Here is a 15,588-nt window from a genome sequence, read left to right on the forward strand (position 1 = left end):
GGAATGGATCTCATTCCATACCTGGCTGGTAAAAACATAGAAAAAAATAAAACATTGCATCAATTTGAGCTGACAACAAATTACCAAGAAAAACCAGATCTAAAGGAGACCCTGACTCACTTCTACAGGGGACCCTACTTCCTTGTAAAGTGTCAAAGCTTATCTGAAGCTGTGTCAGTATCATCCTAGAACTACCAGAAAAGGATGTTGCAGTTCTTTTCTGAGGAGGAGGAACACTGATTGAAACTTAAGTCTACAGATTTCTTGTAAGCAAAAAATGATAAGTTTTCTATCCAATTGTAAGGCAGACCTGAACTTGGATCTCAAGGTAATGAAAGAGGCTCCAAATCTGGTCAGTACCCCAATTCATCATAGCACCAGAATTATCCTTGACAGAGGAAACATGATGTCTTCTTGTAGAAGATACAGTGATATGCTTACACATTAGTAGGATTCTGTCTGACATAATACTGCTAAAAATTCTATGTTACTTAGAGGAACATCCTCATTATAAATACTTTTACTACTTTCATTATAACAAAGCAAGAATATGCAACAGTATAAAGATTCAGACTGAATTGTTTTCAATATTTAAAATACAAATTTATCAGAAGTCCATTCTAGTTATGAATACTTTTAATCATAGGCTACCAAGAAGAAAATAAGAATGTTAAAACTCAAATACGTGCATAGGTACTGTATTGAAATATTTACTATATCATACGTACTGTACATATATCTGTGCATCTCTTTAAATAAGAGTTGAATCATGATTATCAAAGAATTACAATGCCATTAATACATTACATACACTCAATTTTACTAGAAATGCACAATTTGGCCAATGCTCAACTGATCCATGAGAAGAAAACTGCAGCAATAAAGACACAAGCATGGGATTATTTTTCGGTAATTTTTGTAGGGAAATGAGGTAAAAAATTTAATGAAATCCCAGCCTAATTACTTCACCGATCAACTCAAACCCAATCTGTGATAGTGATACTAAATTCCTTTTGGTTATTTGAAAGATGCATATCAATTACAAATATACACGGAACGTGAAACACCACTTTCCAATACATTTCAAGTATACATGAAAGAATACAATATAGTATACTGAAACTTACCTTTTGTTGATAGGTCCATTTTGCAACAAATGGATAAAGAATCAAGAACATGATAATATCTGCAGCAGTGACCATATGACCGCAAAGATAAGTTCTTGTTAGTAACTCCTTGTCAATATAATGTAGATTACTGTTTAATTCCTGAAAAAAAAAGATAAAAAAAAAAAGATTTGGTTAGCAAAACCTAAATCTGGATTTACAATCACTTTGCTCACAAAGTTTTAAAACAAACCAAAACAATTATTCAAACGTTAAAATACACAACTAAAATTTGGAGAGCAGCACTTACTTCATAAGTTGAACAGTGGAATAAATCTGTTGCACACTGTGTCAGCCAGTCATGAGTTAGACATCTCTGCAGCACTGTGGAACCTTCTAAAGACTGCTTTTGTAATCGTATCAGATTCAAAACTCCACACACAAACCCAGAAAACTTTTTTCCTCCAACCTCTACAACAACCTGAAGAGAATAGAATTGTCATAAAGCATTCTACAGTTGCCAAAGTTTCCATTATTTTTTAAAAACTTTATAATACGTACAGTAAAACAGGCATGTCATGTTTAGAGCTGGGGAAAAATTCTGATTTCTCATTGGTCTGAAATGCATGGCTTAAAAAGTGAAACAGCCTAAACTGTCATATACCTAATGTTACCTGTAATGGGTTACACTACTAAAATGAGTCTAGCATTTGCAACTGAAAATTGGAAATAGGCTAAATGTCAGAATCAATAATCCTCTTAGCCTAACTAGCCCAAAAGAAACAACATAACCACTAAGTATATATATAGGGGGAAACACCTCAATGGATCCATCATCATCGCATGGATCAGCCTTATTCACTCGATATTTAATTGGTGAAACAAGAATACAATTACATCTGTAAGAATACCATTCAAAAGATTGAAGTTTCGTCAACATAATGCGATTTATGAAAGCGCCATACGAACTAAAATAAGCATGCGAGGTCTTCATAAAACATGTTTTCAAGGCAGTTTTGAAATCCAATATGGCGGCAACCGCCTGAGGTGCTGCTTATAAGCTCTGCAGATCCAACATCTTTCCCAGCCTCCCAGCAATCATTTGAACAATGTTAGCTAATATATGTAACATTTATTGATCTTACTCAAGATTGCAGTTGTAATCAGTACAATAAAACATTTTGTTGCCTATATTAGTGAAAGTATGAAACTATTTATTCCCAGGGTCATGGTTTGAACTGAAATTCATTTTTACCTTGTAATCAGTGGTTTTATCCTTACTGCCATCATAACTGAAACTCCACAGTGCTTATTTGATTGTAATTATACATGTTTTGGTATTAATTCACTCCAAATTGCACTTGAACTATGTTGCGGTTCTTGGTTCCTAAGCACTCACTCCACAAACACAGTTGCAGGCAGCACACAAGTACACGGTTTATAAGGTGCAAAGCTTTATTCCCTTAACCTCTTCATTACCGAAAGTTTGTTTGGAGGTAGGTGGGTACCACCATTCAAGTCTACTGCACCGCACCGGGTGCATAAAGGTGGTATGCGTAGTACCACCAAAAACTCCTCTTTTCAGATAGGGACTTCCAATCATTCTGTAATTTCGGTTTGAAGAGTTTGGAGCAAAATAAACAGTATGACACGATGCCAGACGTATGATGAACCCAAAACAAAAAATATTATTATGCTTATAGTAGTGTGTAGGTGACAGATGAACTGCGTCTCAACAAAAAATCACAAAACCAGACAAGCGTAAACATGTAATAACTTCTACCCAAGTAAAAAAACCAGTTGTATCATCATTTACTGTATTTATTTATTTATTACACATTACATTTTACAAATAAAAGATATGAACACCAGATAAATGAAGGTAGAAATAAAGCCTTATAGTAACTTTATATGTATATATAAAAAAACCAAACCAGAGAAAAAGCAATTTTTTCTGAGGACAAGAAACTTGAAAAATTAGTTTAGATACCCCTGATGCCCCTAAAGTTGTTTTCTGTGATGAAACTAATCTTAGAAAACGTAGAAAATGACATTGACCAATTTTTGAAAGATATACTATAAAATTTGCGATTTCCATATTATTGGTGGGGCTTTCGCTTTAGTTTTTGCTCTTTTTTTTGTTATTACGTGCTTATTTACGGTTCTATTTTGATAATACTTTTAGTGCATGTTCCAGGTGCGATATACCAACATTCTGTAAGACCGAATTTCTATTCAAGACCGTAGTTTTTCTCACCGACCACCAGTGTCCCTTGTACAAGGACACTGAGTTTCACATTTATTTTCATAAAATCATTTATTTTTCCTGTAGGATGATAAAACTAACAGAGAATATGCGTTATTATAGTGCTAATAATACCTGATAATTTCATTAGCCTGTCTTGATTAGTGTATTTTTGGCAAATATTTTTACGATCGGCACCCCTCCAAACTTGAGTCACTACCGAGAGATTCAGTTCGGCAGCAACGCAATGTTTACATTCTGCTCACCCACCGGTAAAGAAGGGGTTAATTGTTTACTTTACTCATTATTTAGTTTAACTTTCTTTGTTACTTCAAAATGTTTATTTAATTTTGTCTAATATCCATTTTTTGCAACCAAATCAACCCAAAAAATTACAGATATTTCTAAAGTATATACGAGCAGATGGCAAAATGACTCATTGTTGCCAATCTAGTGGAGCTTCACGCATACGCCGATGCATTTACAAACTGTTTCCATGAATTCTAGTTGTCATAGTAATGCAATAATGATAAAATTTCTCTAATATGTAGTTTATATACTACAAATAGATATGCTAATTTCACTTATTTCTCCGGTTTTGTGTAAGTCTTATACCCAGTTTGGAAGGTAAACACAAACTAATTGGCAACACTCATAAACTATAGAAGAGTGCGAAGAACGCTGTAGGTACTGTTCACAGCAAAACTTGATATTTGAGTCAGGAATCTAGTTACTTTTTCAACAACGAATATTTTCAAATTAATAATCATGAATATGTAAAAAATTTGGAGCTTTTGAAGAATAAGGGTCCCTTTGGGCCTTTTGAAGAATAGGGGTCCCAGTTGGACCCTATGAATATAACATTGAAAATGAATAAACTATCATGAAAGTACTTTATTTTGTAAGTATAAAAATTACAAAAAGTATGTCAAATTAAAAGCACCTAATTTATTGTAAATAAAATCAAATCAGTTGAAATTAATTGCACACATATTGTTTTGAAATTTCAGAACAAAAAGAATGTTTGGGTTTATGTGAGAAGCAAGACTCGTCCACTTGCACTGTAATACCTGGCCCACCTAGTTGAACTGGGTTAGTTTCAAAATGCTTAGTGCATACTTCACGAAAGAAACTATATAAATCAACCGTAGTTTTCAGTGAGATGTTTAATAACCGAGATGCACTCATTTCTCCAATTTCATCACACCAATAAAAAATGGCTTCAACCCATTTTTGAAGTGTCAATTTAAAATGAAAAAAGAATGATTTTTTTTCTGATTGATGTCTTATGTTTGTACTTTGCACAGTCCTTATTTTGGCACTTCCAAATATGTTTATCAAGATTTGAAGCACATTTCGTCCAATTCATTACAAAGTTGCAGCAGCTGCATCTCATTTCACAAGAAATAAGTTTATTCTTCATCCATGTAATCACTGGAATTGTGTCTTTGATTACTAATGGTTTAATTTGACGTTCAAAAAAGCTGCGATCCATGTCTGCTTAGGGTTTGCTCAATACTGAAATACTTGATAATAGAGTGTGAAGAAAAAAAAAATACAGATTTTTTAAGGCCTCTTTGGTACTGACAATCAAACAAGCAGTTGTTTGCTTATCTTTAGGTTTGTTCACCACTGACAACCAATCCATTGTTACTTCTGCTCCTCGGCGGTTGTTCTCCACTAAATACCTTTATAACAATACTGACCCCAGTTTTATCCCTTTGAAGAATAAAGGTCCCAGGTTCGTATGGGACTGCTATTCTTCAAAAGCTCCAAAACTTTATGCAATTCATGACCTTATACTGCCGTTTAACTATTTATTTAAATAATTATCTAGTGCACGCTTCTTCTTCTACCAAAAATCGCAGTTCCGTTGGATAAGCCGTGGTTGGAAGTCATTGTTTATGTTTTGTGAAGAAAGTGCCCAAGCGTCTATGGGTACAGGCGGTGTGCGGTTATAGCACGTGGAATGGTAAGTTTAGGGTAGTTTACGGTTTAGTAGCCCGGGCCGCGTAACACCATTTCGCCCGGTCCGTAATCACTCCGCCAAGGTAATTAGTTCTCACAGCCGACCTGACCCGAACATGCGGCGACTTGTAAGCCAAAACAAACGGCAGCCATCCTGTTTGTATTAGTCCGCCGATTCCCTGGCAGACGACACCCATGGCCAAATAAACTGTAGGAACTCTGTTATTTATAAGAATCCCATCAATTCTCGATTTTATGCTAGACCTCTTTTATTAATTTCTACCACCCATACGGACACAAAACCTACTGCTCATTACCAACCACACGTTCCCCTTGCCCAACTAATCTGTAGGAGCTACATTTTTTATTTTTCGTACATTCTATGATATTCATTTTCAATTTTTGTATGATTCCCACCAATATTTATTTTATGAATCCTACCAATGCCTATTTTTATGCTAGCCCTAATTGTATATATTTAATGAAAACTGGCCTACTATGTACTATTGTGTTATAAAACGTTATCTAACTGATGTTGATTGTCCATTTAAAGCCTTTTTAGATTTAATTAAACGTGCATATCCTTTAACTAAAGTAGGTTCAACACCCGCCAAAATGAGTTTATTGAAACAAGCGACTCCGCAAACATCGAGATGGCATCAATCTTCTAAATATTTGGAGTTGTAAGTAATAATTTTGAAAGTGTTATGGAGGTATGTGTGCACTGCGTAGAGCCAGACTTTCATTACCTGATTAATATTTAAATATGACCTTAGGCTAATTGCTAACTTTGGAGAAAATACTTAATACTTCGAAAGGAGAGTAGAGGTCTCGAGCTCCTGCTCCCATCACCAACAACTCGTGACTGATGCCCATCTCCGTGTTAAAGTACTTTTTCGGCGGGTGGCTTCACACGCGGTGGAAACTGGATCCGCTAGTCCAGTCGGTTGTTCCCCCTAGTATTAGATATTCGAAATTCATTATCGGACTGAAATAACGCTTACCATCTGGTATTAGTCAGGTTAGCATCAGTGGGCGATCGTAAAACACTGTATAACTTTCGTGAAGCGACTGATGATAGCTTAGATAGGTAAGCCCTTGTGTTGAGATAGAGTGGAATGAAATAAGTTACATAGGGTCCTAGTTAAGGCTACTTACCCCATTCTTCTCCGAAGCCACTTTAACTTTTCCAGCACCAAGGTATTTCGCGAAATCTGACACAATCTTTTTTTCCATTGTAGCTCTATCGTATGAAGAAATACGGGAGTAAGGGGATGACTTAGTTTCCGTCAGACACTAAAATGGCAAAGGCATACCATTAATAGTTGTAGTTGCAGCACCGTCCCTATACAACGGCTCCATGTATAATTAACTGGTACCTGTGCAGTGTCCTCTTGCTTTACCACTGTTCAAAATTACTGGTTGTTATCTAACTTTGTTATATGTTCCTTTACGTTTTGCAGTATAAGAACAAACAAATCACCATTTATCCTTAAAATCTTCTGCCCTTATCCAACTCCCTTATGAAAATTATAGCTCTAGTACTTTATTTAATGTTATTTTTTTAAACTTAACTTGTTACCACTTTACTTTATGTTGAAAAATACCGTACCACTACTTTACTTTCAGAAAATAAGTGACCTCCCAGGTAGCCCACCGTCTATTTAAGTACTGTTGTGTTTCCAGCTTTAACAATCAGTGCTTCCCTAACATATTTTTTAACTATTAACTTTTATTACTTAGAAGCCTACACTTCAATTTTGTTTCCTTATAGCTAACACTTCAATTTTGTTTCCTTATAGCTAGAGTTCATTGTGAACTTCTTTTGCCAAACCAATCAACCTCACTCCGAGGATTTATTTTTATGAATGAATTCAGATATATGCGACTATGATGTATGCGATAGCTATACTGACGAAATGCTTTATACCTAATACTTTGTTGTTTACAAATCTGTGTTGAAGAGAGATTGATGAAAAAAAGAAACACGGAACCAGAGGAAAGTTAACCAAATAGTAGTTCCATTAGGAGGCAAGCGAGGACAAGGAGCCGTTACAAAGATATTGGCAACTTTCCTGTTATAGTTTTACAAGAGTACTGACGAAAAGCAAGCTGCTGCAATTTACTACTGTCTTAGTTAGGGAATTGGTACTTAGAAGGGCAACGTTACTTGTGCGATTTATAGTTATCGTCCATTTTACCATGAGATTAGCACTCGCAGCCTTGGCTAGTTTTAGAAAGACGTATCCTGGACATATGTACAGAGGGTAAGTACTTTAAGTTTGTAGGTTGTATATAGCTATTCTCCGGTAACCACTGGCGTAGGCTGAAAGTCTCACTGTGTCAAGTGAATTGAGACGTAGCCTTAAATAGCGTAGCCTTCGAGGGAGAAATAGGTATAGTACTACTAGCTATACCTACCTAGGAACATCCCCAATGTGAAGGAAAGAGTGGTTACCTATAGACCTGCAACTTTATATAGCCTAAGCTTAGTGAGAGGGGATCGAATGCATACTACCTACCTAGGTAGGGCTAGTAAGGGACAATGGCTACTTTAGGCCTCGTAGGCATTTTAAATGGAATACCTAGGCTACCTACCTATTTGGTTAGAGTTGCTGTTTAGTATTTTGCGGACTTTCTTGTCCTCCTTCCCCCTTGCTTTTCAGTCTCTGTGGTAAAGGACTTTCCCTTTCCCAGTCTTTCAACAAGAGGCTATGGGGTTGTTTACACTTTACCGGGCCAGTTACTCCCTACTTTGTTTGTTGTTGTTTTGGTATCGTGACACCCAAATCCATCCGCCACGGTAAGTAGCCTTACTGTAACCCCTGTGGTTAGTGCGCGCAGCGCAACATTACCTCTTGCCAGAACATGCAGTGCCTGCCAAGAATCTTTAAATATGCGGATAAGGCGCGAAGCGCCGTTCCGCCACGGCCTTACTGACAGCACACATAAATCGATCGTCGCGGATATGTAGTAGCTCCCTACTTTGTTTGTTGTTGTTTTGGTATCGCCGCCATATTGGTTTTGGTGTTCTTCCGCCGATTTCGGTCGGCGGTCGAGTGGGCCCGCCAATCTGTAAGTGCTCCGCCAGCGTTTTTGGTAGCCTTAATATCAGCTGTGTCTGGCATTCAGAGGACTGGAGTAGCTTTTTCATTTCGAACTGGATATTGGTACAGCAGCCATACCCCGATCTCGGTAGATATTGGTACGGTAGTGAATTGCGCATGCGCGAACCCTTGTTTACTGCCTCACGCATATCCAAAGACTATATACTGAAGTATATACACATATAAGTGACAGCAAGAAAAATGGTGACGGAACAGCATGAACCGCGGAATATTACATTAGTTTTCGCCGAAAAACAGATGTTTTCAGGCTTGAACGAGCTGAAAGAAGTCATAGACATATATGAAGACTCAAACTTTAAAAAATTGGGTAATTCATGGTACGTATATACGTAGGTCACGAACGATCGAATCGGCCCTGAAAAGAATTCCGAAGAGGAGATTCAAAGAGGATTATATATAAATATATACACTACCATCGTACCTTTGGTGACTTTCTCGGCCCTTTATTCTGCCTGACATCGGCAGTTGCAAGGGCCGTTATACACTTTACAATATTCTTTTAGTTCACTTCATTGGGTATATTGCAGCTGTCGGAGAAGACGATAGAATTTACCAGGTAGTGAAATGGCAAAGTTAAACCAAATTTCAGCATTATTCCATTAAAATCGGGATAGTGTTGTTTTTGTAGTACAAAAAAGCGGGACAAAATTCACAAAAGCTAAACAAACAAAAAAAGGGGGGAGGGACATTTTGCTAACTGAAAAAAGGGGGACAGATGTTCAAAAAGCGTGACTGTCCCACCTAAAAGCCGAACTCTGGTTTACATAATACAGTATGATTAGCAAACTGGTAAACGGATACAGCTAACTGCCGTATCTACAGCAAGTCAAGAGCGCAAATACGGCACCAATGACAGTAATCGCCGTACCCTCACTGCACTATATTATTTGTACGGCAGGAATGTCTTGAAATTGACGCATGCGCAATTCACTGCCGTACCAATATCTACCACGATCGGGATACGGCTGCCGTACCTATATCCTGTGCCTTTTCATTTTCATTCCTGAGTTTTTGGTGAAACTTGAATCATGGTTCCTGCCCCAAAGGTTTTGAGACCTTCACAATTCCACCTCTGAGAGTTTGGCACTGGAAATCAATACAGTAGTACCAGTATGAAGTAATGGCTCAAGTAAGACAGTGGTTTATTTTTTGTGCTATATATAATTTTTTTATTTTGAAAACTATTTCTGTTACTAGTATAAACACCCAAAGCTTACTGCTGAGTTTACACTTGTTTTGTTTAGAAATTTCAAGTTATGCTTCATTATAACAAATTACTGTATATTTATATTTAGCTGTCTCTTATAGCCTAATATAATACCTTGTTTCTTATTTTAGCAAACATCGCAAAAGGCCATATGCAACTGAGGAAGCTATAGCAGCTAGAATCAAATTTCTCAAGATGGAAGAACAAAATATGTTTTACTTGAGACATCCATATCTCACTTTGGTAAGTTTAATATGTTTTAAGTGACAAATGTAGATGATGTTGAGAGCAACACTGATGTTAGTAAACATTAGAAATTAATGTTGGTTACAGATGATCTGCACAACTTGGGGCAAGGTTTTATTCTTGTGTCTTATGTTTCCAATATCAGCTTTTTCATGGGATATACGTATATGTAAAGGTGTAGATTTTTGTTCTTGTATAATACATATATCAATTTCAGCAGAAGCCATTCTTTTTTAGGATAAAGTTTTTGTTTTGTTACAGAATAGTACAGCAAAATACAAAGAAATAAAGTAGTTATTTATAGTACAGTTGTATGTAAGAGTTTTCAGGGGTTATCTGCACCAGTGTCCATTGAAAATTAGAAATTTAAGATTAACAAATCACCCCCTCCACCTCAAAAGTTCTAATATGGTACAGTGTATTGTTTTGCCACAGACCCTACCAATATTTAACACAGTTGATTATTAAAAATCTGTCAACTTTATGGCCTTATTGTAAATTATTTCATAAGTGGAGGTGAATCAGGATAGTCATCCACTTCATCAGAACAATTGTAAACCCCCACATTTGTGGATTCACAATTGGCGGGTTTTTCTACAGATTTTATGTACCCATTATTTGTGGAAAATTCGCCTATTAACGGTATATTTTTCACTGAGAAATATTCACAAATTACTGTTTTTTCATAAATTTTTTGTGACTAACTGCATTTTTTGTGATAAAACTATTAAAATACTCAAGTAGACCATTTTAAGAGGTTTTTTTGTTTTAACTCAAAATATGCAGTTAAGCATTTTTAGAGTGGCTTCAGTATTTGCAGAATTTAGCTATTCTGGGGTCTGGTACCCATCCCCAGTGAATACAGGTGGTTTAGTGTACAGTGGTACCTCAAGATACAAAATTAATCTGTTCCGAGGCGGCCTTCGTATCATGAGTTTTTCGTATCTTGAACCGCATTTTACATGTAAAATGGCTAATCCGTTTCATGCCCTCCTAAAACACCCCAGTAAATTTCATAATAGAGCTAAATTGACCTATAAACAATGAAATACTACAACAATGTTGACCATTCAATACCTAACTTAATACTTACTAGTAGTACTAATATGTATGTACCTGTAAATAAAGTGTATTAGTGTACATGGTATGTACGTATGTAGTAAAATGTGGAAGCTTACCTTTCGAGTGAGGCTATCTCCGAAAGTGGCGACAGGCAGGACAAACGGCAAGTATGTACACTTAACTTTACAAAACATAAAAAAATGTCGGGAAAACATAAACTAAACTTTACGAAACACATTAACAAAATTGTAACATTTAACTTTACAAAAAACTTAAAATTAAAATTTAAAAATTTTTAATTTTATTTACTTCTTCACCACTTTCAACTTTCTGTTTTTTCGTAGTATCACTTGGTTCTTCCTTTTTGCTTACTCCTACAAATGGCCTCTTTAAAAAATAACTATCTAAGGAAGATTGCTTCTGCCTGCTTTTGACAATGTTCCTGAAACGATTCAGGCAAACGTCATCGAACTGTGCAAGCATACGACCTGTGTAAGCCTTTTCGGGGTGTCTCTTTTCTACGATTGATTGCACCTTATGAAAAGCAGCTAGAGCATCCTTAATTTCTGCTGTTGTCACAGCGTCGTCATCGTCCTCCTCGCCGCTGCTAGAGAACTCTTCTTGAATGACGTTATGTTGCACGGCCTCCAACTCCTTCAGGTCATCCATCGTAAGCTCCTCTTGGTGCTCCTTGAGAAGGTCATTGATGTCGTCCTCGTCAACAACCAGCCCCATGGACTTGCCGAGTGCAACGATCTCGTCAAGATCTGGTTGCGAAACAGTTTGAGGATCATCAACTGTTCCTGAATCTGCAGCACCAGCTTCGCCCACGTCGAATCCCTCAAAGTTTCAGGAGGATACGGCATCAGGCTAGAGTTTCCTCCACGAAGAATTCAAGGTTCTCCTCGAAACCTCCTCCCAAGCTTGGTCGCTGAGTCGGATGCATATCAAAACATCGAAATGCTCCTTCCAAAATTCACGCAAAGTGAGGTTTGTGGTATCGGTGATGTCGAAACATCTCTTGAAAAGATGTTTCGTATACAGCTTCTTGAAGTTAGATATCACTTGCTGGTCCATGGGCTGGAGGAGAGGGGTGTTGTTAGGCAGAAGATAAAGAACCTTGATAAACTAATACTCCGCTAGGATATCTTCCTCGAGGCCAGGAGGGTGAGCAGGGGCATTGTCCAACAACAGCAGACATTTCAGAGGGAGGCGCTTCTCTTCCAAGAATTTCTTCACTTGTTGGCCAACGAAACACAGATTTACCCACTCGGTGAACAAAAGTCTTGTTACCCAGGCTTTCGCATTAGCCCTCCACATCACAGGAAGCTTCTCCTTAAGCACTTTGTGGTCCTTGAAGGCTTGAGGAGTCTCCGAATGATACACAAGTAGGGGCTTCACCTTGCAATCCCCACTGGCGTTCGAACAAAGTGCAAGCGTAAGCCTGTCTTTCATAGGCTTATGCCCGGGTAGCTTCTTCTCTTCCTGCATGATGTACGTCCGACGAGGCATTTTTTTCCAAAAAAGGCCAGTCTCATCACAGTTGAAGACTTGCCTTCTTTGAGAGTCATCTCGTCGAACGTCTTAATAAAGGCTTCGGCCACTTTCGTGTCCGAGCTGGCTGCCTCCACATGCCGCACCACCGAATGGATGCCAGTCCGTTTACGGAATTTTTCGAACCACCCATGAGAAGCCTTGAACTCTGGGGTTGACGTCGATGTCCCTTCTTCTCCGTCGTCTTCGGCCTGGGGAATCAAATCGACGAAAATAGCGCTGGCCTTGTGGCAGATTGCCGTCTTCGTTATCGTATCGCCAGCGATTTCTTTGTCTCTTGTCCAGACAAGAAGCAGCCTTTCCATTTCATCGTGCACATGGCTCCTCTTGCTGGACAAAATAGTCACGCCCTTGGAAGGTGTAGCTGCTTTGATGACATCCTTCTGCTTAAGGATGGTGCCTATTGTTGACGGATTTCGGCCGTATTCCTTGGCAATCACACTCAATCGCGTACCAGCTTCATACTTTTTAATTATCTCCAACTTTGTCTCCAAAGAAAGCATCCTCTTCTTTCCTACTTCAACTTTCTTGGGACCCATGACTACGTATATACTGTACGTAATTAAGTTATGTAGTACGTATATGTATGAAGTAAAGTTCTCACACAACACGATACAGTAGTACTACAACGAAATCACTAACGAATTAACGTTAATAAACTAAATCGTATAGAACGAACAAATTCCACTTGCTTACGATACCGATGATGCCGCGAAGTGGCCGAAAAAAGACGCCGCTACGTAGATGCATCATGGGATCATGGGAGAGATGCTGACCGATAGGAGAGAAGGCTCTTATGGCGGTGACTAGCATCAGGAACCAATGGGAGAGCGGGAGGATGGTGGCGAGTCTACTCAGTTGGCGGGGCGCGAGTTTTAAAATTGTTATCGGTGGTCCAGGCGAATCTTGGACTTTACAGCAACAACCTTTCGTATCTTGAAAAATTTTCGCATGTAGAGCCACAAAAATCTTCGTATTTGCTTTCGTATCTCGAGTTTTTCGTAAGTTGAGCCTTTCGTATCTCAAGGTACCACTGTACTTCCATAAGAAGAGCTACCTCTATGGTGGCAAGGCTGGATTGTACAGTAAAATACAAAAAATATGTATTCGCGGGGATGTGTACCAGACCCCCCCGTGAATAGTTAGAACCCGCGAATGTTTGGACCCCTATAAAAATGCTAAAAACAGCCTATTTTGTTAGTTAAAACTCGAGAAAAACCCACTAAAAATTTTCATACATGGTTTTTTTAATAGTTTTATCACAAGAAGTGTATTTTATGATGAAATTCATTAAAAAAAACCAGGAATTTGTGGATATTTACCATAGAAAAATACCGCAAATGCGCGAATTTTCCGCGAATAATGCAGGGAAACGTTCCCGAGAGAAATCCGCGAATGTGTGAGTCCGCGAATCTGGAGAACGCGAATACGGGGGTTCCACTGTAGTTAAAGTACAATTGTACCCAAGATTTTTCAGGGTCTATGGGTACTAGTGTCCATTGAAAATTAGAAATCTGTGATTACAAAAAAAAAAAAAAAAAAAAGAAAATCCCCACAGTAAGGTACAGAATTGATATATCGGCCTTGAAAGTCGGGTTTAGGAATACGTATAGTCTTCCGTATTTTTGTCTGATAATTTAATATTTAGGTGCTAGTTTTGTCCCGTGAATTTTATCTGGACAACATTCGGCATGTAGCCAATTATCGTTATTCTAAGTTTGATTTCATAAATCTTAAGGGAGAATAATGGTTCCTTGTATGTAGTTCAATGTGTCGGTTTTGTTACACTTCCATTGTCTCGATAGATTTTTTAATGTTTAGTAAAACTTGAGATTGGTGGTGTTTTGTCATAGTTTCAATCAACCACTCATTGGTTTGGTAGAGCAGCCAAAAAATTTTATTTCCTAAATTGGCTGAAGATGTGAATTCTTCTGTAAGATTTAAGTACTAATGCCAGTTATCTAGACCAGACTTTCAAAATGAGTGAGAACAGGATTCAGTTTAAAGACCTCTCATCCACCTTATGTATATTTTGTCTATTATCAGAAAGGGGGCCCTTTGGTTTGTTCATTTTGTGTTAACCATAGCTGTATTTTTTACCCTTCCAATTTTGTCATCTTTCTTCAAAATTATAAATATTGCTTTTTACCAGATAATAGCTGACCCAGATCCACCTAAACATACTCTGTGTCTTAAGATTTGTCAGTCATATGAAATTGAACCCATTACGTATTACATACTGTTGTTTAGGAGGTTGTCTTGAGGATATTTCCAAACAATCTCCATTTCATCTTTTTGTTATCCATATAATTATGGAACTTGTGTAATTTCATTTATAATATTTCTTATGCACTCATGCCATTCATTTGACACTTAATATTCTCATAGCTTTATTCTCATGTTGACTAAATATTTTAGATAAATAGTACTTTTATTGTAAAATAATGATTCATGTAATAGCAACACAGATCATGTTAAGACTTTTCCATAATTTTGCTTTCATGTGGTATTTTAGTCTCTGGTTCTGAGTCTTATATTAAGAGCCTGCTTATCTTTAAGTTTTCGTTTTTTCAAGTTTCACTAAATTTCAACTAAAGCAATCTTGTACTGGGTATCATTTTTCCTAAATATTTTGAAGATTCAGGGCTCGGTAATCCTCCTCCTGATGTCATTTCATCCTTTTGTGCATACTCTTTCATCATTACTTCTGGTTATCTTAGGTTTATTTTGAGTCTATCTCTAGATATGTGATGCATTCTATTAAGAAAACTGTAAATTATGTGATGTTTTGCTGATTAAAACAGTAGACTTTAATTATCCATAAATTTTGTTATTTTAACTGTTTTGTTTTTAAAATTAACACGTATGCTGGTTGTAGCTTAGGCAGTCACATAAAATATGCACAGGCTGGTTATTCCATTAAGTCTGCTATTAGTATACATGAAGGAATGTAAAGAGACTTAACAAAGATGCTGTTTAGGACATGTAGACAGGGTAGTCATGGTTTTGTGATTCATTGTGTCTCTCATCTGTTAAGCCTGTGGTTTTTATAAATTATGATTTGGAAGATTG

The 15,588-nt window shown here is 37.3% G+C and overlaps 2 protein-coding genes across 2 annotated transcripts in view; one reads left to right on the forward strand and one right to left on the reverse strand.

The window, feature by feature from the left end:
- The window catches only part of LOC135208626 (eukaryotic translation elongation factor 1 epsilon-1-like), a 35,845-nt gene extending 29,194 nt beyond the window's left edge, over positions 1-6,651 (reverse strand). Inside the window, exons 1-3 of the mRNA XM_064241009.1 lie at positions 6,478-6,651; positions 1,417-1,587; positions 1,128-1,268 (exon numbers count right to left, since the gene is read on the reverse strand). Of these exons, the coding sequence (XP_064097079.1) occupies positions 1,128-1,268; positions 1,417-1,587; positions 6,478-6,555 (390 nt within the window). The 5' untranslated portion in view covers positions 6,556-6,651. The remainder of the gene's footprint in view (positions 1-1,127; positions 1,269-1,416; positions 1,588-6,477) is intronic.
- A 732-nt stretch (positions 6,652-7,383) lies between these two features.
- Positions 7,384-15,588, forward strand: part of LOC135208627 (large ribosomal subunit protein mL63-like) — an 18,468-nt gene continuing 10,263 nt past the window's right edge. Inside the window, exons 1-2 of the mRNA XM_064241010.1 lie at positions 7,384-7,586; positions 9,786-9,897. Of these exons, the coding sequence (XP_064097080.1) occupies positions 7,522-7,586; positions 9,786-9,897 (177 nt within the window). The 5' untranslated portion in view covers positions 7,384-7,521. The remainder of the gene's footprint in view (positions 7,587-9,785; positions 9,898-15,588) is intronic.

This window comes from Macrobrachium nipponense, chromosome 35 (assembly GCF_015104395.2).
Source record: "Macrobrachium nipponense isolate FS-2020 chromosome 35, ASM1510439v2, whole genome shotgun sequence".
In the NCBI taxonomy this organism is placed as follows: Eukaryota; Metazoa; Arthropoda; class Malacostraca; order Decapoda; family Palaemonidae; genus Macrobrachium; species Macrobrachium nipponense.